Source organism: Nerophis ophidion, linkage group LG22 (assembly GCF_033978795.1).
Source record: "Nerophis ophidion isolate RoL-2023_Sa linkage group LG22, RoL_Noph_v1.0, whole genome shotgun sequence".
NCBI classification, from domain to species: Eukaryota; Metazoa; Chordata; class Actinopteri; order Syngnathiformes; family Syngnathidae; genus Nerophis; species Nerophis ophidion.
In genome coordinates, this window is record NC_084632.1 from 8,563,949 (window position 1) to 8,589,131 (window position 25,183).

Genomic DNA, 25,183 nt, shown 5'->3' on the forward strand with positions numbered 1-25,183 from the left:
GCATGGGGGTGGAAACATCATGCTTTGGGGCTGTTTTTCTGCTAAGGGGACAGGACGATTGATCCGTGTTAAGGAAAGAATGAATGGGGCCATGTATCGTGAGATTTTGAGCCAAAACCTCCTTCCATTAGTGAGAGCTTAAAATGGTTGACCAAATACTTATTTTCCACCATAATTTACAAATAAATTATTTAAAATTCCTACAATGTGAATTCTTGGATTTTTTTTTCACATTCTGTCTCTCACAGTTGCAGTGTACCTATGATGAAAATTACAGACCTCTGTCATCATTTTAAGTGGGAGAACTTGCACAATCGGTGGCTGACTATATACTTTTTTCCCCACTGTATGTTTATATATATATATATATATATATATATATATATATATATATATATATATATATATATATATATATATATATATATAGTATTGTATTGTTTCTGCTGTCTGATGATGTAGTTGGAAGTAGTTATTCTATATATCCCTCCATTTTGTACCGCTTGTCCCTTTTTTTGGGGTCCCGGGGGGCGCTGGTGCCTATCTCAGCTACAATCAGGCGGAAGGCGGCATACACCCTGGACAAGTTGCCACCTCATCACAGGGCCAACACAGATAGACAAAAAACATTCACACTCCCCATTTAGTGTTGCCAATCAACCTATCCCCAGGTGCATGTCTTTGGAGGTGGGAGGAAGCCGGAGTAGAACCCACGCAGTCACGGGGAGAACATGCAAACCTCACACAGAAAGATCCTGAGCCCGGGATTGAACCCAGGACTACTCGGGACCTTCGTATTGTGAGGCACATGCACTAACCCCTCTACCACCGTGCTGCCCGGATGTAGTTATTGCTCCTCAAAAAAAGAGCAATAACTACATTTATATAATATATGTAATGGGGAAATATACTATATACCAGGGGTAGGGAACCTATGGCTCTAGAGCCAGATGTGGCTCTTTTGATGACTGCATCTGGCTCTCAGATAAATCTGACCTGACGTTGCTTAACACGATAAGTAATGAATAATTCCACTTGTAATCACAGTGTTAAAAATAATGTTAAAATTATAAAACATCGTCATGCATTTTTAATCCATCCATCCGTTTTCTACCGCACCTGTTCGAGAAGTTGCGTTAATGGTAAGAAGTTATTTATTTATTATTGGTTAGTGTGGGGCTTGCCCTCCTGGGGTTTCTTCAGACCACCAAGCACTGACATGAGAGCCTGTTTCAGGGTTACAATATTGTTTTATTTTTCAATAAGTCTCTTAGTTGCTTTCCAGCAATTGTATTTCCAGCCCCAACCCAGTCTCTCCTCCTGGCTGCTGCTTATAACAGAGCGACAGGTGATTAGATAACAAGGCCCAGGTGGGCCATCTACGCACCTGTCGCTGCAGGCCCGCAGGCCACCCCCCCCTCCACAGTTAGCTTCAGAATAACAATGTTATTACAGAGAATAAGAGACCTATTATACTCTAGAAATGTTGGTCTTACTTAAAAATGCACGTTTTTAGTTGTGTTCAGTGTTAAAAAAAAATATTATATGGCTCTTACGGGAATATATTTTAAAATATTTGGCTTTTTGGCTCTCTCAGCCAAAAAGGTTCCCGACCCCTGCTCTATACTATACCTTTTTTTTCTTTTTTGAAGAGTTATTGCCCTTCAAAAATGAAAGAGCATTTATTTCGTCCACATAAATTTTTGTATGTTTTCCAATTCTCATCGACCAAACAAAAATTCCTTTTGTCCCTGACTTTTAAACACACAACGACAGCAGGTGTGCCAGAGAATAAAAAGACAAAGCAGGAGGGATCAGTAACTTTGTTTGTAATCAGACCACTCCTGATAGTTGTTTTGCTTCTTCAAGCACTCACTTGAATCGTAGTGAAGACGTTTGACCTCCCTGACATCAACGCACGTGTCGCTCTTGGCTGCCGTCAGCCCCCCCCTCCCTCCCATCTAGAAGCACTCACAGGTGGCTCCGTCATGTTTGACATTTTAAAAATGGGAACTTCTTTTTTTTTTTCATGTCAACTTCATTTGTAGTTTGAAGCATTTGTTTTGCTAAAATGCTTTTAGAAGTGGATCCTACAGTTTTTATTTCTTTTTATGGTGTTGAATTTTGTGAGCGTGCACCTTTTTATAGTGGGGCGGCATAGCTCGGTTGGTAGAGTGGCTGTGCCAGCAACTTGAGGGTTGCAGGTTCGATTCCCGCTTCCGCCATCCTAGTCACTGCCGTTGTGTCCTTGGGCAAGACACTTTACCCACGTACTCCCAGTGCCAGCCACACTGGTTTAAATGTAACTTAGATATTGCGTTTCACTATGTAAAGCGCTTTGAGTCACTAGAGAAAAGCGCTATATAAATATAATTCACTTCACTACAGTGCCTTACCTCAAGCAAGTCCTAGAGCAGGTGTCGGCAACCCGCAGCTCACTCTGATGTGTCTCAGCTGCTAAATTGCCGATCCCGAAGATTATTCCGGGAGGTTTCCGGATTTTAGTGCCTCTCCCAGAAATCACCCGGGATAACATTCTCCAATTTTCACCCTGGTCTTCAATACTGAGGGTGTACAGTGATGGCAATGCCTTCAACCTCCTCTACAACATGTCGTCCCGCCCACTTTTACATCACGCGATCTGCGTGCCGACTGCTTTCAATTTATATTCAGCCTCTGTTGACACACAAAGTGGCTGCATTGCATACTTAGTCAACAACCATGCAGGTCACACTGAGGGTTGTGATATAAACAACTTTAGCACTCTTACTAGTATGCGCCACACTGTGAACCCGCACCAAACAAGAGTGATGTTAGAATAATTATGTATATATTATCACACTAACTTTAGAATGCTTAAAGTCTGTTGCTTTAGTTATTAGCTATGGTGCTCAAGTTGGACTTTTTTTCTAATCAATGCAAGGACAAAACTTCTTGTCTGAGCGGTGGCCTCAGCCGCATGATGTTATCATAGTTTTGGCTCACTGGCAGCCTAGGACTTCGGAGACTTCGGCATGGATGGGATGACAGCACGCGGACGAACTCGGCGACAAGGAAAAATCACATTCCGTCACGTACTATGCGTCCTGGTCCTGCTTTGCATAATATATGTGACCACTCCTTTTAGAGGCCGCTTCAGTGATGTTGACTATGGAACTCTGAATAAAAAGGAGAACGCGGCAACTGGACCTTAGTCACATTCCCGCCCTACGCTCTAAGTGTGCAGTGCCCGCGTTCTCCTCATGAGCCCTATTTAACTCTGTGTCTGCTTGATTCCTTGCTTCTTGTCTGATTAATAGATGTCACCAGTGTTTGAACCTGACAAGTGACAAACACATTTCAGGAGAACGTCAGCACTGTAACACGTCGTTAACACAACAAAACAAATACCCAGAATCCCATGCATCCCTAACTATTCTGGGCTATGTTATACACCCCTGCTAGCACCACACTAAGCTCCCCCAGAACCCGCCCACCTCAACCGATGTACAGAGGGGGTGGGGGGAATTTGGTGCTAGCGGGGGTGTATGATTTACGACGCCGAGATCATTATCCATGCGTTTGTTACGTCTCGTCTTGATTACTGTAACGTATTATTTTCGGGTCTCTCCATGTCTAGCATTAAAAGATTACAGTTGGTACAAAATGCGGCTGTGAGACTTTTGACATGAACAAGAAAGTTTGATCATATTACGCCTGTACTGGCTCACCTGCACTGGCTTCCTGTGCACTTAAGATGTGACTTTAAGGTTTTACTACTTACGTATAAAATACTACACGGTCTAGCTCCATCCTATCTTGCCGATTGTATTGTACCATATGTCCCGGCAAGAAATCTGCGTTCAAAGGACTCCGGCTTATTAGTGATTCCCAACGCCCAAAAAAAGTCTGCGGGCTATAGAGCGTTTTCCGTTCGGGCTCCAGTACTCTGGAATGCCGTCCCGGTAACAGTTCGAGATGCCACCTCAGTAGAAGCATTTAAGTCTCACCTTAAAACTCATTTGTATACTCTAGCCTTTAAATAGACTCCCTTTTTAGACCAGTTGATCTGCCGTTTCTTTTCTTTTTCTCCTCTGTCCCACTCTCCTTTGTGGAGTTCTGGCTGTCCAGAGTCGGGCCCCAGGATGGACCGCTCGTCCAGAGTCGGGACCCATGATGGACCGCTCGCCTTTGTATCGACTAGGGACATCTCTGCACACCTGATCCGCCTCCGCTTGGGATGGTTTCCTGCTGGCTTCACTATGGACGGGACTCTCGCTACTGTGTTGGATCCACTTTGGACTGGACTCTCACGGTTGTGTTGGATCTACTATGGATTGAACTTTCACAGTATCATGTTGGACCCGCTCGACATCCATTGCTTTTGGTCCCCTAGGGGAGGGGGTCCTCTCCAAGTTTTCACATAGTCATCATTGTCACTGTCACCGACGTCCCACTGGGGTGAGTTTTCCTTGCCCTTATGTGGGCTCTACCTAGGATGTCGTTGTGGTTTGTGCAGCCCTTTGAGACACTAGTGATTTAGGGCTATATAAATAAACATTGATTGATTGATTGATTGATTGATTGATTGATAATGTAGCCCGGAAGAGTAGGGATGCATGGGATTCTAGGTATTTGTTCTTTTGTGTTTATGTTGTGTTACAGTGCGGATGTTCTCCCGAAATGTGTTTGTCATGCTTGTTTGGTGTGGGTTCACAGTGTGGCGCATACTAGTAAGAGTGTTAAAGTTGTTTAAACGGGCACCCTCAGTGTGACCTGTATGGCTGTTAAACAAGTATGCCTTGCAATCGTCTGCATGTGTCAGCAGAAGTCTCATACGACATGTGATTGGGATGGCAAGCTGATTGAACGTGTTGTAGAGGGCGCCAAAGGCAGCGCCGACATAGGTTGCCCTTATTATTGTTAATCAAGGGAAATCCTGCAAACATTCGTGAGAATAGTTGATCTGACATTCGGTAGTCTCTCGGGATATTCGGGAGGGTTGGCAAGTGTGATGCCGTCAAGCGGCATTCATATAAAACTTTCGGGCCCCACTATCAATACATTTTCATATTGAGGTGCGGTCCACGTGTCTGAGACCCCTGGTAGTAAAAAAAACCCTCTGTATGCAGTGTTATTTCATTTTAAATTTCTAAAGAGTTTTGTGGCTCCCATTGTTTTCTTTATTTTGTGAAACGGGTCAAAATGACTCTTTGAGTGGTAAAGGTTGCCGACCAATGTCCGAGAGGATTTTAAAATGTCGTAAACGGAAATGAAAGTAAAATGTGTGCTTCTGTATTTAAATTGTGATTGTGTGTGTGGCCTTTTATAATGGCAGGGTATTTTTCCCTAACTGAACACGCACAGCTTCAAATGTGTGTGCGTGTGCGTGTGCGTGTGCGTGTGCGTGTGTGTGTGTGCGTGCGCGCGCGCTCATCAGCAGCACAGCACCACCTAAAGTGTGTGAAGACCAGCAGGCTGCTGATTTGTAGCACATTCAGCTGATCACCTTATCTTCTGTCACCGGCAGGCACAGATTGGAGGAACATGCATAAGTGAGACACACACACACACACACACACACACGCACACACACACACACACGCATGGAGTCTGGGGGCACACACACGGAGTCTGTGTGTGTGTGTTTTAGTTGTGCTCTCAGACTCTGTGTGTGTGTGTGTGCCCTCAGACTACGTGTGTGTGTGTCCTCAGACAGAGGGTCTGAGGGCACACACACGCACACGCACACACACACACACACACACACACACACACACACACACACACACACACACACACAGAGTCTAAGGGCACACACATGTACACACACGCGCGCGCACACACACACACACACACACACACAGTGAGTCTGAGGACACACACACACACTGACACACACAGAGTGAGTCTGAGGACACACACACAGTGACACACACACACACACACACACACACAGAGTGAGTCTGAGGACACACGCGCACACACAGAGACACACACACACTCACACAGAGTGAGTCTGAGGACACACACGCACACACAGAGACACACACACACTCACACAAGTGAGTCTGAGGACACATACACACACACACAGAGACACACACACACTCACACAGAGTGAGTCTGAGGACACACACACGCACACACAGAGACACACACACACTCACACAGAGTGAGTCTGAGGACACATACACACACACACAGACACACAGAGACACACACACACTCACACAGAGTGAGTCTGAGGACACACACACAGACACACTCACCCAGAGTGAGTCTGAGGACACACACACGTGCACACACAGAGACACACTCACACACTCACACAGAGTGAGTCTGAGGACACATACACACACACACAGACACACAGAGACACACACACACTCACACAGAGTGAGTCTGAGGACACATACACACACACACAGACACACAGAGACACACACACACTCACACAGAGTGAGTCTGAGGACATACACACACACACAGACACACTCACCCAGAGTGAGTCTGAGGACACACACACGTGCACACACAGAGACACACTCTCACACAGAGTGAGTCTGAGGACACACACACACACACAGAGACACACTCACACACATGCACGCAGTCATATCTCAGCTTTTCTTGCACCTTCAATCTTGTTTTGTCCTTGCCGTGTTTCCTTTTTTTTTTTGCCCTCCGCTAACCTTTTTTTTTCCCTTTCTTAATTTTTTTGGCACAAACCTTCATTTTTACTGCCACGCCGCCCATTGTCCTCATTGAGGTGAAGATCATGTCGGCAGCCTCAGACTGCATTTCCACCACTATGCTTGACACTATTATTTATGTTGCCACTATATACTGCTATACAAGCTGTGCACTGACTACTCTAAAGTAGGGGAGGGAGGGGGAGGGGGGGAATATCTAATGGAACTGGTGTATTACAAATCCCGTTTCCATATGGGTTGGGAATTTGTGTTTGATGTAAATATAAACGGAATACAATGATTTGCAAATAATTTTCAACCCATATTCAGTTGAATATGCTACAAAGACAACATATTTGATGTTCAAACTGAAAAATATTTTTTGTGTGTGCAAATAATCATTAACTTTAGATTTTGATGCCAGCAACACGTGACAAAGAAGTTGGGAAAGGTGGCAATAAATACTGATAAAGTTGAGGAACGCTCATCAAACACTTATTTGGAACATACAGGTTTTGGAGCAACATATGCTGTTCTGCTGAAATAAGAAGGGGCGTCCATGATAATGTTGCTTGGATGACAGGTGTTACAACAGCGTGGCTTCTTAAAAAAAAGAGTGCGGGTACTTTCCTGGCCCGCCTACAGTCTAGACCTGTCTCCCATGGAAAATGTGTGGCGCATTATGAAGCGTAAAATACGGCAGCGGAGACCTCGGACTGTAGAACGACTGAAGCTCTACATAAAACAAGAATGGGAAAGAATTCCACTTTCAAAGCTTCAACAATTAGTTTCCTCAGTTCCCAAACGTTTGAGTGTTGTTAAAAGAAAAGGTGATGTAACACAGTGGTGAACATGCTCTTTCCCAACTACTTTGGCACGTGTTGCAGCCATGAAATTCTAAGTTAATTATTATTTGCAAAAAAAAAAAAAAGTTTATATGAGTTTGAACATCAAATATCTTGCTTTTGTAGTGCATTCAACTGAATATGGGTTGAAAAGGATTTGCAAATCATTGTATTCCGTTTATATTTACATCCAACACAATTTCCCAACTCATATGGAAACGGGGTTTGTACCTTTACCAGAAATTTGGTGAAGGAGCACAATGACAAAATGTGATGTTTGAATGTCTGGTCATGGCCCCATTTCACTTTTGTCATCATGAACGCGCACACACACACACACACACACACACACACACACACACACACACACACACACACACCGAGCCCAGCTGCGAGTGTGTTCTGCTGAGAGGTAGTTGCACTGTAATAAAATCTATAAGATGTTGGTGGTGGGGGGTTTAATCCTTACTATCCTCCACCTTTGGACTCCAATCACCACCACCTCTTCCTCTATCCTGCTTCCCTCCCTCACTTATCCTCCACCGGCTGGCAATGATAAATGACTCAATTATATGCCACTGTGCGTGTGTGTGCGTGCATGTGTGTGTGTGTGTGTGTGTGTGCGTGTGTGTGTGTGTGTACAATGGGAGTGGACGTGGATGTTATTACCTGTTGCTGCGGGGGATGTTAATGTTGCGGTATTAATCATATTCTAATTTTCTTCCACCGCAACACACACACATTCTCAACACACACACCACTGACACCCCCCCCCCCCTGCCCCCCACCCCCATCAATCTATTTGCCTCCTGCAAACAAATCAGCGTAAATGGGCCCAAAATACTGGCTCTCTGGGGAGGAAGGGAGGCTACATGTGACTTGCAATAGGGAAGTGTGTGTGTGTGTGTGTGTGTGCGCGTGCGCGTGTGTGTGCGTGCGTGCGCGTGTGTGTGCGTGCGTGCGTGTGTTCCGGCAATTCTTACTTAATGGGGATTTCGCTCTGTTTACACACCTTTAGGGGACAAAAAAACAGGTCTCCTAAAGGGAAACCTTTTTAAAGGGGAACATTATCACAATTTCAAAAGGGTTAAAAACAATAAAAATCAGTTCCCAGTGGCTTGTTGTATTTTTTGAATTTTTTTTCAAAATTTTACCCGTCTCGGAATATCCCTAAATAAAGCTTTAAAGTGCCTTATTTTCGGCTCTCTGCGAAGACACTGGCCATTTCCCTGTGACGTCACACAGTGCTAAACAAACAATGGGAATACCACAGGCAGATATAGTGTCATTAGCTCGGATTCAAACTCGGATTTCAGCGATTTAAGCGATTCAACAGATTACGCATGTATTGAAACAGATGGTTGGAGTATGAAAATATTGAAGACGAAACTGAAGCTATTGAGCGAATAGCTATTTATGCTATTCATAGCCATAGCATGGCCGAATAGCTGCGTTAGCATTGCCGGTAAAATATGCGGACCAAACGATCAGGACTTCCGCATCTTTTGACACTGGAGCAACTTAAATCCTTCGATTGGTAAGTGTTTTTTTCGCATTAAATGTGGGTGGGAGGAAACGTAATATAGTTGCAAATGCATCTACAGGTTATCCATACATCTCTGTGCCATGTCTGCTTTAGCACCGCCGGTAAATAGCATGTTAGCATCGATTAGCGTAGCATGTTAGCATCGATTAGCTGGCAGTCAACATCAACAAAACTCACCTTTGTGATTTTGTTGACTATTGTTGCAAATGCATTTGCATGTTATCCATACATCTCTGTACCATGTCTGCTTTAGCATCACCGGTAAATAGCATGTTAGCATCGATTAGCGTAGTATGTTAGCATCGATTAGCTGGCAGTCAACATCAACAAAACGCACCTTTGTGATTTCGTTGACTATTGTTGCAAATGCATCTGCAGGTTATCCATACATCTCTGTGCCATGTCTGCTTTAGCATCACCGGTAAATAGCATGTTAGCATCGATTAGCGTAGTATGTTAGCATCGATTAGCTGGCAGTCAACATCAACAAAACGCACCTTTTAGATTTCGTTGACTATTGTTGCAAATGCATCTGCATGTTATCCATACATCTCTGTGCCATGTCTGCCTTAGCATCGCCGGTAAAATGTGGAGACACTCTGGCACATTCAATGGGGGTCTGGCGGCTGACACTTTGGCATCTTCGGGCCAGTGGTGCAACTTGAATCCCTCCCTGTTAGTGTTGTTACACCCTCCGACAACACACCGACGAGGCATGATGTCTCCAAGGTTCCAAAAAATAGTCAAAAAAACAGAAAATACCAGAGCTGAGACCCGGTGTTTGTAATGTGTTGAAAATGAAAATGGCGGGTGTGTTACCTCGGCGACGTCACATTCTGACGTCATCGCTTCCAGCGCGATAAACAGAAAGGCGTTTAATTCGCCAAAATTCACCCATTTAGAGTTCGGAAATCGGTTAAAAAAATAGATGGTCTTATTTCTGCACCATCAAGGTATATATTGATGCTTACATAGGTCTGGTGATAATGTTCCCCTTTAAAGGCCTACTGAAACCCACTACTACCGACCACACACTCTGATAGTTTATATATCAATGATGAAATATTAAGATTGCAACACATGCCAATACGGCCGCTTTAGTTTACTAAATTGCAATTTTAAATTTCCCGCGAAGTGTCCTGTTGAAAACGTCGCGGTATGATGACGCGTACGCGTGTCGTCACGGACTGTTATGAAATATTAGCGCTGCACACACACACAGCTAAAAGTTGTCTGCTTTAACCGCATAATTACACAGTATTCTGGACATCTGTGTTGCTGAATCTCTTGCAATTTGTTCAATTAATAATGGAGAATTCAAAGAAGAAAGATGGAGTTCAATCAATCAATCAATCAATCAATGTTTACTTATATAGCCCTAAATCACTAGTGTCTCAAAGGGCTGCACAAACCACCACGACATCCTCGGTAGGCCCACATAAGGGCAAGGAAAACTCACACCCAGTGGGACATCGGTGACAATAATGACCCAGTGGGGCGTTGGGAAGCTTTAGCCTTTATTCACACAAACACACGGTGATTCCTTGTTTAAAATTCCCGGAGGTGAAACTTTACTATGGATCAGAGCGGTCAAGCAAACATGGATCCCGACCAAATGTCAACCAGCAGTTTTCGGTGAGAAAATTGTGGTAAAAAGTCGCCACTTACCAGAGATCAGCTGAGCTTGTGCCGTCCGTACAGCTGCCGTCGACTTCCATCAGACATTGGCGTCAAGACACCCTTCCGACTATCAGGTACTGTTGAACTCACTAAAACACTAGCAACACAAAAGAAAGATAAGGGATTTCCCACAATTATCCTAGTAAATGTCAGGCTTGGACATGGATTGTGTGTGCTTCTTCGACGCAGAGGGATTACAGGACAACCCAGGCGTGAATTCAGGTACATCATATTTATTAAATAAACAAACAAACTACAAAAAGGCAAACCAAGGACGCGCTCTGTGGCAGATAATAATCTATACTAAATTTAAAACAAAACAGCACAATGGCATGACTATATACAAACAAAACAAAACTAGCACTGTGGCATAAATACACAAACTTACACGGCATGGAACTGTGGACGAAGGCGTGAAGTTTGGAACAGCATGGGTAGGGTGCATGCGAGTGTGAAGATCCCAGAATGATGAACAGAAAGAAAATTACTTAAATCCTGGCTGTGATAATCAGGAACAGGTGCGGGACTGAGGGCAGGGGCGTGACAAGGTGGGAACTAATGCGTTGGCATGGAAACAAACAAAACCAGGAAGTGCAAAAAGTGACTGAATGTCCAAAATCAAAACATATCATGACAAAACAAAACATGACCCACAGGTGTGACAGTAAATGTGTCTAAAAACATCTGAATCCGTCCCAATGCAATCGCGTTTTTTTCCTTTAACTTGATTTTTTTATTTTATTTTTTTTCTAGTCCGTCGCTATCAATATCCTCAAACACGAATCTTTCATCCTCGCTCAAATTAATGGGGAAATTGTCGTTTTCTCGGTCTGAATACCTCTTTTTGTTGGAGGCTCCCATTAAAAACAATGTGAGGAGCCATCAACGGGTGACGTCATCGTCTGCTACTTCCGGTACAGGCAAGGCTTTTCTGTTAGTGACCAAAAGTTGCGAACTTTATCGGCAATGTTCTCTACTAAATCCTTTCAGCAAAAATATGGCAATATCGCGAAATGATCAAGTATGACACATAGAATGGACCTGCTGTCCCCGTTTGAATAAGAAAACCTAATTTCAGTAGGCCTTTAAATGATAGTCGGATCCATTCTGAAGATGCCTAAGTGATTTTTAAGCTTTGGCCCCAAAAACATGTTTACTTGTTAGTTTGAGTGAGACATTTGCACAGCAGCCCCCTCATCGGGCTGTAGCTGGTACTGCACTCAATGCTCTGCTCACACTTCTTCCGTGTATAGTTCTTTATTTTTATTTTTTTTAATAAATGCTCCTCAGTAGTCATGTACAAATTTGTGTGAATTATGCAAAATGATTTAAATTTGATCCCCATGAACCTTAAGTATTTTTCCCCAGGGTCCCCAAGTAAGACTGATTAGCACATTACTTCATCAATCCAGAGCAGGGGTCGGGAACCTTTTTGGCTGCGAGAGCCAAGAAGCCAAATATTTTAAAATGTATTTCCCTAAGAGCCATATAATATGTTTTTCAACACTGAACACCACTAAACACGTGCATTTATTCAGTAAGACCAACATTTCCAGAGTATAATAAGTTTCTTATTCTTTGTAATAACATTGTTATTCTGAAGCTAACTGTGGAGGGGGCGTGGCCTGCGGGCCTGCAGCGAAGTGGGGTGTTTTCAGGACCGGCCTCGAAATCAACGACAGGTGCGTAGACGGCCCACCTGGGCCTTTTTATCTAATCACCTGTCGCTCTGTTATAAGCAGCAGCCAGGAGGAGAAACAGGGTTGGGGCTGGAGCCAGAGCGCGAGTGAGGACGAAAGAGAAAAAGACAATTGCTGTAAAGCAACTGAGAGAAAAATAAAATAAAACAATATAGTAACCCTAAAACAGGCTCTTGGTGGTCTGAAGAACCCCCAGGAGGACAAGCCCCACACTAACCAATAATAAATAAATTACTTCTTACCATTAACGCAACTTCTTGAACATAAAAATGCATGAGAATAATTTATATTTTGAACTTCGTTTTTAACACTATGATTACAAGTGGAATTATTCATTACTTATCCTGTTAAGCAATGTCAGCTCAGATTTATCAGAGAGCCAGATGCAGTCATCAAAAGAGCCACATCCGGCTCGAGAGCCATAGGTTCCCTACTCCTGATCCAGAGATTTAAAGATGTGTATGAGCTAACTGGGCAGTGGACATTTTACCTCAGTTTTTTTTTTTATGCCTCCACAACCTGTAGAAAGGGTGGTCCTCACAAGTCATGATAAAAAACTTGGTCCCCTTTCCAAGTGTGTGTGTGTGTGTGTGTGTGTGTGTGTGTGTTTGTGTGTGTGTGTGTGTGTGTACCTGTTGTTCAAACTGTTTGTCTGTTGCCAAAGGCAGTATCCAATTGTATTAGAGTTGGTCAGGTCAGTGCACACCAAATCAGATGGGGTTTTGTTTTTTTTTTTTGTTTTTTTTGCCAGTCTAAACACTGGAAAGTGCTTCTGATCTTTTCACATGTGACTTCAGTCCAAACACCGTGCAACCTGATCTTTGGGCGAGCTCCGTCACTGCTGAGTGCAGAAAAAGGCTCGGGAGTGGATACTTAAAGGCCTACTGAAATGAGATTTTCTCATTTAAACGGGGATAGCAGGTCCATTCTATGTGTCATACTTGATCATTTTGCGATATTGCCATATTTTTGCTGAAAGGATTTAGTAGAGAACATCGACGATAAAGTTCGCAACTTTTGGTCGCTAATAAAGTCTTGCCTTTACCGGAAGTAGCAGACGATGTGCGCCTGACATCACCGGTGTGAGGGCTCCTCACATCCTCACATTGTTTATAATGTGATCCACCAGCAGTAAGAGCTGTTCAGACCGAGAAAGCGACAATTTCCCCATTAATTTGAGCGAGGATGAAAGATTCGTGGATGAGGAATGTTAAAATGAAGGACTTAAAAAAAAAAAAAAAATTTACATTTACTAGGATAATTCTGGAAAATCCCTTACTGTATCTGCTTATTGTGTTTTAGTGAGATTATATAGTACCTGAAAGTCGGAGGGGTGTGGCCACGGGTGTGGTGACCGCCAGAGTCTCCGGTGGGAGGAGGTAAGAGAGTCCGCAGCTGCAGGAGGACTCCAGCTCCGCTCATGTCTACCTTAAGAGCCGACTTATTACCACAATTTTCTCACCGAAACCTGCCGGTTGACATGTGGTCGGGAACCATGTTCGCTTGACCGCTCTGTTCCATAGTAAAGCTTCACCTTCGGGAATGTAAACGAGGAAACACAGGCTGTGTTTGTGTTGCTAAAGACAGCTGCAATACACCGCTTCCCACCTCCATCTTTCTACTTTGACGTCTCCATTATTAATTGAACAAATTGCAAAAGATTCAGCAACACAGATGTCCGGAATACTGTGTAATTATGCGATTAAAGCGGACGACTTTTAGCCGTGAGCGGTGCTGGAAGAACATGTCGACGGCTCCAGGCGGCGGCAGTGTGAGCGTTTCAGATGTAGTTAGACACATTTACTAGGATCATTCTGGAAGATCCCTTATCTGCTTATTGTGTTAATAGTATTTTATTGAGATTGTAAAGTCATACCTGAAAGTCGGATGGCTGCGGTGAACGCCAGTGTCTCTGAGAGAAGCTGAGGAGCCAAGATCACAGCTACCTTTTTGAGCTGCAGGATGAGGTCGCGTAATCCACTGAAGTCTCCGGTAAGAGCCGACTTAATATCACAATTTTCCCATCCAGAAACTTGCTGGTTGACGTAGAGAAACATGTTCACTTGACCGCTCTGTGTTAAAGCTTCACAACAAACAAAGAGAAACCGGCTGTGTTTCGGTGCTAAAGGCATTCTTATTTGACGTCTCCATTATTAATTGAACAAATTGCAAAAGATTCAGCAACACAGATGTCCAGAATACTGTGTAATTATGCGATGAAAAGAGACGACTTTTAGCAGTAAGTGGTGCTGGGCTAATATGTCCCCTCCAACCAATAATGTCACAAATACGCGTCATCATTCCGCAACGTTTTCAACAGGAAACTCCGTGGGAAATTTAAAATAGTAATTTAGTAATCTAAAAAGGCCGTATTGGCATGTGTTGCAATGTTAATATTTCATCATTGATATATAAACTATCAGACTGCGTGGTCGGTAGTAGTGGGTTTCAGTAGGCCTTTAAGTCTATCGTCCATGGCCACATTTTCAGTGCATCACTAGTCAGTAGTGTACAAATAAAAGGTTACATGTAATATATGATTGTATATTTTCATTGCAAAGAAGAAGTGATTGTTGAAGAACTGGAATTGACGGGTTCGCTCTCTCCTGGTTTGTTTACAAGTTGCGTACGTCGTGTGAGCTGAAAAATAAATCTCACGCTGCTGTCCATGACGCCTTTAACAGCCATAAGATTACAACCCTGCCAAATATATTACACTAGAGAATATATGGCCCTGCGATGAGGTGGCCAGATGTATATGTAATATATGGATATGTGTGTATATGTATCATATGTATATATGTGTGTATACGTGTGTATATATATATATGTATATATAAATATGAATACAGTACAGGCCAAAAGTTTAGACACACCTTCTCCTCATTCAATGAGTTTTCTTAATTTTCATGACTATTTACATTGTAGATGATCACATCAAAACTATGAATGAAAACATGAGGAGTTAAGTACTTCACAATAAAAGGTGAAATAACTGAAAACATGTTTTATATTCTAGTTTCTTCAAAATAGCCACCCTTTGCTCTGATTACTGCTTTTCATACTCTTGGCATATTCTCTCCATGAGCTTCAAGAGGTACCTGAAAGGTCGCCTGAAATAGTTTTCACTTCACAGGTGTGCTTGAAGCTACAATCTACAATGTAAATAGTCACGAAAATAAAGGAAACACATTGAAGGAGAAGGTGTGTCCTAACTTTTGGTATGTACTGTATATATGTGTGTATATACATATTATATTATAATGCATGTATAATTAATGAGGTGTGTCCAAACTTTTGGTCTGTACTGTGTGTGTGTCTGTATTTATGTGTGTGTGTGTGTGTGTGTATATATATATATATATATATATATATATATATATATATATATATATATATATATATATATATATATATATATACACACACATAAATATGTGTGTGTGTGTGTTTTTATGTATATGTTTGTGTGTGTTTATGTATGTGTGTTTATGTATATATGTGTGTTTATATGTGTTTATATACGTATATATATGTGTAAATATATATATATATATATGTATGTGTGTTTATGTGTTTATATTTGTATATATATGTATGTGTTTGTGTTTATAAATATGTATACATCTATGTGTTTATATGTGTTTATATATATATGTGTATGTGTATATATGTGTGTATATATTATATATAAATATATATATACATACATATATATACATATATATGTATACATACATATATATGTATATGTATGTATATGTATATATATGTATGTATATATATATATGTATATATATATATATGTATATATATATATATATATATATATATATATCCTGAGTAGTCCTGGGATTGAACCCAGGACTACTCAGGTCCTTCGTATTGTGAGGCAGACGCACTAACCCCTCTATCAGCGTGCTGCCCCGTCTGAGCAAGTCAAATATTCAATTGTGCACATTCAACCTACGAGCTGTGCTCTTTTAGAACAGAGTGATCTTTCTATAATCCACGGAATACGACACATGTGTTTTTGTGGTGCCTTCAAGGACCGCTGAGCAGAATAGGACACCACACCACGACACCCGCGAGAAATTATAAATAATTGATTTATTCTGTCGGGCACATTTGATTTAAAAACATCTTAAAGTGCTTCACTACAAACCAATATTTAAAACAAAAAGTTGGCCATTAAATAATGGCTTTTTGACAGTGTCTATTTATTTTTGTTTGTTTGTGCAGCCCTTTGAGGCACTGGTGAATAATGACTACATAAATATACTTTGATTTGATAAATAGATTTTTTTTTAAATGGTCGAAAAGAGCCTGACTATGCACACTTGCCTAGGTGCCAGGGCACAAGTGGGACTGGCCTTTCCCACTCCTGCTCTTAGGCGATCATTCTGTCAGCGCTGGCTTTCACCTCCTTATCCTCGTTGACGGAGTGAGAGAAGCTTTGTGTGGAACTACCGTATTTCCCTGAATTGCCGCCGGGGCGCTAATTAATTTCACTCCTGCGCTTACTAAAGGCAAGCATGTGCTAATTATTTTAAAACATCTTCTCCTTCCGGCACTTACCAAAGGCATGCAGTAAAAATTTGAGTGTGATGTAAGGATACCATCATGAAAAGCACTTTTCATTAAAAAAAAAAAAACGTTATCATGGTCTTACCTTTACTTATAAATGAAGTCAGGCACTAGCGCCCCCCGCGATCCCAAAGGGAATAAGCGGTAGAAAATGGATGAAAGTCCATGCCAGCTCCATCCATCCATCCATCCATTTTCTACCGCTTATTCCCTTTCGGGGTCGCGGGGGGCGCTGGCGCCTATCTCAGCTACAATCGGGCGGAAGGCGGGGTACACCCTGGACAAGTCGCCACCTCATCGCAGGGCCAACACAGAGAAACAGACAACATTCACACTCACATTCAAACACTAGGGCCAATTTAGTGTTGCCAATCAACCTATCCCCAGGTGCATGTCTTTGGAAGTGGGAGGAAGCCGGAGTACCCGGAGGGAACCCACGCATTCACGGGGAGAACATGCAAACTCCACACAGAAAGATCCCGAGCCTGGATTTGAACCCAGGACTGCAGGACCTTCGTATTGTGAGGCAGACGCACTAACCCCTCTGCCACCGTGAAGCCCCCATGCCAGCTCCTTCTGATCAAAAGCATGGATAACTTGTTTATAGAAGTCTTCCTTATCTTTCTTCAATTTTAAAAGTCTCTCTGTCTCGATGGAGATCTTCCTTTATTACCTCCTGCTTCAATTGAAAGTCCAGTTTAGAAAACAGCTATCAGACCGCTGCTATCAGTTAGCTCGGCTCCTCAAGTGCGGGCGACAAATAGAATTATCCTCACAACTCCCCCTCCCGTTCTGCTCCGTGGGTGATCCCTTTATCCCACCACTGCCACCATGAAGTGTTATTGTATGAATAAAACACTGGGTATTTAGGACTGGAACATGCTTTATTTCAGCCCGGTTGTTTACATAGCCAGCATAGGAGTGTTACATCCTAAAAGGTCTGTCGTGCACCCCCACGTTAAATCTGTTCCCAGCACATATCATTGTCACTTCTTCTGCAGCCGAGTAGTCACAAGAAGGATCACTAGCGCCCTCTACCACCAGGAGGTGGGAGTCATTTAATGACTCATATTTGACACACGCAGCTACGGTATGTTAATAAAACATAGCTGCTTACTGTTCTTTTTAGCATACCGGTTATTCAATAGCTTGGACCTTAAATCCTACTAAATAGCTCTTAATCTTCGTCCCTTTATCAATCAATCAATCAATGTTTATTTATATAGCCCCAAATCACAAATGTCTCAAAGGACTGCACAAATCATTACGACTACAACATCCTCGAAAGAACCCACAAATGCGATTTCAAATTACCGGTATTGAAATCAGCCTCCTCATTTTTGAAAATGACGACAAGGGAAGTGTCACGAGTTTGACCCGGCGGTAATACTAAGCATGCGCTAATTATTTTGCGAAGCGAGTTTGACACGGCAGTAATTCAAGACAGGCGCATACTATATGCCCGGCGGCAATTCAAGGAAACACAATATGTGGAACTGTCTCATCCAACGCTGTTTTGATTTCATTAACTTTTCTTCTTTTTTTGTCCTTGCAGTTTGAAGCTGGAATGTGAGAAACTGGCCACGGAGAAGACTGAGATCCAGAGACACTACGTTATGGTGAGCCACTGACACGCCACACACACACACACATAGACACACACACGCTCCACAATAGAGTAAACAAATTGTGTCTGAGTTGTGGACTAAGCACTTCAACGCTGCTTAGCTTCATCCTGCACATTTCCCTTTTAGATGAGTATTTCAGGAAATAACGAGTCTGGGTTGTCATTTTCAAAATGAAGCAGTCAAATTTCAAAGATTATTAAAGGCCTACTGAAATGCGATTTTCTTATTCAAACGGGGATAGCAGGTCCATTCTATGTGTCATACTTGATCATTTTGCGATATTGCCGCATTTTTGCTGAAAGGATTTGGTAGAGAACATCGATGATAAAGTTCGCAACTTTTGGTCGCTAATAAAGAAGTCTTGCCTGTACCGGAAGTAGCAGACGATGTGCGCGTGACGTCACGGGTTGTGGAGCTCCTCACATCCTCACATTCTTTATAATCATAGCCACCAGCAGCAAGAGTGATTCAGACCAAGAAAGCGACGATTTCCCCATTAATTTGAGCAAGGATGAAAGATTTGTGGATGAGGAAAGTTAGAGTGAAGCACTAGAAAAAAATAAAAGATTAAAAAGGCGACGGCAGTGGGAGCGATTCAGATGTTATTAAACACATTTACTAAGATCATTCTGGAAAATCCCTTATCTGATTATTGTGTTACTAGTGTTTTAGTGAGATTATAAAGTCATACCTGAAAGTCGGAGGGGTGTGGTGACCGCCAGTGTCTCTGACGGAAGCCATGGAGGAGCCAAGAAAGTCGCAGTTGCCTCTTTAACAGCTGCAGGAGGACGCAAGCTCCGCTCATGTCTCCGGTAAGAGCCGACTTATTACCACAATTTTCTTACCGAAACCTGCCGGTTGACATGTGGTCCAGAAACATGTTGGCTTGACCGCTCTGTTCCATATTAAAGCTTCACAACAAAGAAAGAAACACCGGCTGTGTTTTGGTTGCTAAAAGCAGCTGCAAAACACAGCTTTCCACCAACAGCGTTCTTCTTTGACGTCTCCGTTATTAATTGAACAAATTGCAAAAGATTCAGCAACACAGATGTCCAGAATACTGTGTAATTATGCGATGAAAAGAGACGACTTTTAGCAGTAAGTGGTGCTGGGCTAATATGTCCCCTCCAACCAATAACGTCACAAGCACGCGTCATCATTCCATGACGTGTTCAACAGGACACTTCGCGGGAAATTAAAAATTGCAATTAAGTAAACTAAAAAGGCCGTATTGGCATGTGTTGCAATGTTAATATTTCATCATTGATATATAAACTATCAGACTGCGTGGTCGGTAGTAGTGGGTTTCAGTAGGCCTTTAAGAATGTTCTCAAGCATCGGCATTAAATCTCCAAGAACTATTGAATTATTTCCTGCAGGAAGAAGTCTCCAACAGTTCTGTGACCCACAGGTACTGCAGAGGCGTCCTGGAAATGTTGCTGGTTTAGACTACCGGGTATTTTTTTTTAAAGTTACACAGTATTCCCCACACAACTATTTATTACATATTAATATTGATCCAGCAAATGTGAGTGTGAATGTTTTATGTCTATCTGTGTAAGTGATATTTGAGTGGGCGTCACATTAGTGCCAAAAATCCAAGCGGATAAAAACTCTGTTATCGCACGCTGATTCTCCACTTCATACCCGCCCCCAAAGTGCCAAAACGGAGACTTATGTGTGACTGCCATCATATTGCAGTCTCCACGTATCTCTTGTGTGTGACTGCCATCATATTGCAGTCTACACGTATCTCTTGTGTGTGACTGCCATCATATTGCAGTCTCCACGTATCTCTTGTGTGTGACTGCCATCATATTGCAGTCTACACATATCTCTTGTGTGTGACTGCCATCATATTGCAGTCTACACGTATCTCTTGTGTGTGACTGCCATCATATTGCAGTCTACACATATCTCTTGTGTGTGACTGCCATCATATTGCAGTCTACACTTATTACTTATACGTATTAAATATACCTCGGTTGGTAGAGTGGCCGTGCCAGCAACTTGAGGGTTGCAAGTTCGATCCCAGCTTCCGCCATCCTAGTTACTGCCGTTGTGTCCTTGGGCAAGACACTTTACCCACCTGCTCCCAGTGCCACCCACACTGCTTTAAATGTAACTTAGATATTGGGTTTCACTATGTAAAGCGCTTTGAGTCCCTAGAGAAAAAGCGCTATATAAATATAATTCACTTCACTACTTATGTGTGACTGCCATCATATTGCAGTCTACACATATCTCTTATGTGTGACTGCCATCATATTTCCGTCTACACTTATTACTTATGTGTGACTGCCATTATATTGCAGTCTACACTTACAGTATTTCTTATGTGTGACTGCCATCATATTGCAGTTTACACATATTACTTATGTGTGACTGCCGTCATATTGCAGTCTATAATTATTACTTGTGTGACTGCTGTCATATTGCAGTCTACACATCTCTCTTGTGTGTGACAGCCATCATATTGCAGTCTACACGTATATATTATGTGTGACTACCATCATATTGCAGTCTACACTTATTACTTATGTGTAACTGCCGTCATATTGCAGTCTACAATTATTACTTGTGTGACTGCTGTCATATTGCAGTCTACACATATCTCTTGTTTGTGACTGCAACCGTATTGCAGTCTACACGTATATATTGTGTGACTACCATCATATTGCAGTCCACACATATTACTTATGTGTGACTGCCATCATATTGCAGTCTACAATTATTACTTGTGTGACTGCTGTCATATTGCAGTCTACACATATCTTTTGTATGTGACTGGCATCATATTGCAGTCTACACTTATTACTTATGTGTGACTGCCATCATATTGCAGTCTACACTTATTACTTACATGTGACTGCCGTTGTATTGCAGTCTACACTTACAGTATTTCTTATGTGTTACTGCCATCATATTTCAGTCTACACTTCTTACTTATGTGTGACTGCCATTATATTGCAGTCTACACTTACAGTATTTGTTATGTGTGACTGGCATCATATTGCAGTCTACACATTTTACTTATGTGTGACTGCCGTCATATTGCAGTCTACAATTATTACTTGTGTGACTGCCGTCATATTGCAGTCTACAATTATTACTTGTGTGACTGCTGTCATATTGCAGTCTACACTTATTACTTATGTGTGACTGCCATCATATTGCAGTCTACACTTATTACTTATGTGTGACTGCCATCAAATTGCAGTCTCCACTTATTACTTATGTGTGTCTGCCATCATATTGCAGTCTACACATATCTCTTGTGTGTGACTGCAACCATATTGCAGTCTACACGTATATATTGTGTGACTACCATCATATTGCAGTCTACACATATTACTTATGTGTGACTGCCATCATATTGCAGTCTACAATTATTACTTGTGTGACTGCTGTCATATTGCAGTCTACACATATCTTTTGTATGTGACTGGCATCATATTGCAGTCTACACTTATTACTTATGTGTGACTGCCATCATATTGCAGTCTACACTTATTACTTACGTGTGACTGCCGTTGTATTGCAGTCTACACTTACAGTATTTCTTATGTGTTACTGCCATCATATTTCAGTCTACACTTATTACTTATGTGTGACTGCCATTATATTGCAGTCTACACTTACAGTATTTATGTGTGACTGGCATCATATTGCAGTCTACACATATTACTTATGTGTGACTGCCGTCATATTGCAGTCTACAATTATTACTTGTGTGACTGCAATCATATTGCAGTCTACACTTATTACTTATGTGTGACTGCCATCATATTGCAGTCTACACTTATTACTTATGTGAGACTGCCATCATATTGCAGTCTACACTTATTACTTACGTGTGACTTCCATTATATTGCAGTCTACACTTACAGTATTTCTTATGTTTGACTGCCATCATATTTCAGTCTACACATATTACTTGTGTGACTGCCATTATATTGCAGTCTTCACTTACAGTATTTCTTATGTGTAACTGCCATCATATTACAGTTTACACATATTACTTATGTGTGGCTGTCGTCATATTGCAGTCTACAATTATTACTTATGTGTGGCTGTCGTCATATTGCAGTCTACAATTATTACTTATGTGTGACTGCCATCATATTGCAGTCTACAATTATTACTTATGTGTGACTGCCATCATATTGCAGTCTACACTTATTACTTATGTGTGGCTGTCGTCATATTGCAGTCTACACTTATTACTTATGTGTGACTGCCATCATATTGCAGTCTACACTTATTACTTATGTGTGACTGCCATCATATTGCAGTCTACACTTATTACTTATGTATGACTGCCATCATATTGCAGTCTACACTTATTACTTATTTGTGACTGCCATTATATTGCAGTCTACACTTACAGTAGTTCTTATGTGTGACTGCCATCATATTGCAGTCTACACTTATTACTTATGGGTGACTGCCATCATTTTGCAGTCTACACTTATTACTTATGTGTGACTGCCATTATATTGCAGTCTACACTTACAGTATTTCTTATGTGTGACTGCCATCATATTTCAGTCTACACTTATTACTTATGTGTGACTGCCATTATATTGCAGTCTACACTTACACTATTTCTTATGTGTGACTGCCATCATATTGCAGTCCACACATATTACTTATGTGTGACTGCCGTCATATTGCAGTCTACAATTATTACTTGTGTGACTGCTGTCATATTGCAGTCTACACATATCTCTTGTGTGTGACTGCCATCATATTGCAGTCTACACGTATATATTATGTGTGACTACCATCATATTGCAGTCTACACTTATTACTTATGTGTGACTGCCATCATATTGCAGTCTACACTTACTACTTATGTGTAACTGCCATCATATTGCAGTCTACATGTATCTCTTATGTGTGACTGCCATCACATTGCAGTCTACATGTATCTCTTATGTGTGACTGCCATCATATTGCAGTCTACACTTATTACTTATGTGTAACTGCCATCACATTGCAGTCTACATGTATCTCTTATGTGTGACTGCCATCTGCTGGTCACACTTATCATCCCACCATGTAGCAAATAAAATCGCTTCGAGGTCGGTAAGCACAACCAAAAGTATTCAGTACATTAGGCGCACCGGGTTATTAGTTGCACTGTTGCGTCTTGAGAAAATGAAAGTGCGCCTTGTAGTCTGAAAAATAAGGTAGTTGTTCTGGCACATTTTCTCCACCAGGTGGATTCTACCAACAAAATGTGATCATGAATGACCAAAGAAGTGTACATGTTGTCATGGTGCAATAAATAAAAGGCAGCATTTTGGGTGTGAGCTTGTTGTGGTGGGTGGTATTGATCCACCAGCTGAGCCAGGGCACGCTGCCAAGATCCCACCTGGACCTGCCCACCAATGCTGTGTGGCATCCCTGGCACCGGCATGGGCATTTTCTGGAGGGGTTGAAGTTTTGGCTCTTGCTAAAAAAAAAAAAAAAAAAAGCTGGCACAGAGCACAAGCGAGGTCTCCTTTTCTGCCCGATGATTTGGAGGAGTTTGGCTGTTGCTAGGGAACAGTCGAAACCTGGCACAGCAACTGTCAAGCAGAGCTGCCAGCTGCCAGGAGAGCCATCTTTTTTTATGGAGGCACACACACACACAGACACACACACACACTTAGACGTGTGCGTGCCAAGGAAGAAGTCTGCAGGGAGACAACCCCAGCCCCGTCTCCCATCCTGCTATCCTGCCAGAATGTTCCGGCGCTCCAACTTGCCAATCTCCACTCTGAAAAGCAAATGTCAGCCTGTCACTTTTTAGGCTTCTGACTTGAAAACGCTCTCCTTTCCCGTCGAGAGGGGGGTGGGGGGGACCTCTTCCCCCTTACTCCTGTGGCCCCTCAGCCCCTCCTAAAAGTGTTGGGGTCAAATATGTAAATTTAGAGGTGATTACAGCAGAAGAGTGACTCCTTCATGAACACCCTTCCTTGCTTCCTTGCTTCCCGGCTGCTGCTGCCATGCTGCCAGAGGTGCTTCATGCACCCGCTGACTGATTGCATCTCTATCCAGATCTTTTCCTTCAACATGCATGTGCTCATGTGCATAATTGACCATGACGCATGTGCACTCCAGGGGTGTGGCTCTTTGGCTACCTAACCATTCCATCCACCTCCAAATCCTGGGGGTGACGATTCAATTCAGAAATTATTATATTTTTGAAGTATTTGTTTCAGGGGTGGGAGCCACACGGTTCTAGTCTTGGGGGTGTCGATTCCATTCAAAATGGTTCTCGATTCAAAATCAATTCTTGTTTAATAACATTGGGTGCCAGTTCTGTGACGGACTACAGTCCTCCATTAAATAAACAGCTCTGATACATTTATATTTTACTTTTTAAAACAACCGGTTTTGTCTGAAAAAAAAATGCTAGATTTAATGAAGTCAGACAGAGAGAAGTCAAGAAGAGAAGTATCCAACATGTGTACATCACTGACGATCATCTACTTCTACTACATCACCTCCATGACTATTACATCACCTCCAT

At 42.1% G+C, this 25,183-nt stretch overlaps 1 protein-coding gene across 4 annotated transcripts in view; it reads left to right on the forward strand.

Annotated features, from left to right (window-relative positions):
- Positions 1-25,183, forward strand: part of tle2a (TLE family member 2, transcriptional corepressor a) — a 164,506-nt gene that overhangs the window by 93,897 nt on the left and 45,426 nt on the right. For all 4 annotated transcript variants that reach the window (XM_061883195.1, XM_061883192.1, XM_061883193.1 and 1 more), the window contains one exon: positions 18,588-18,651. In XM_061883195.1, coding sequence (XP_061739179.1) covers positions 18,649-18,651 — 3 coding nt within the window. In that variant the 5' untranslated portion in view covers positions 18,588-18,648. The remainder of the gene's footprint in view (positions 1-18,587; positions 18,652-25,183) is intronic.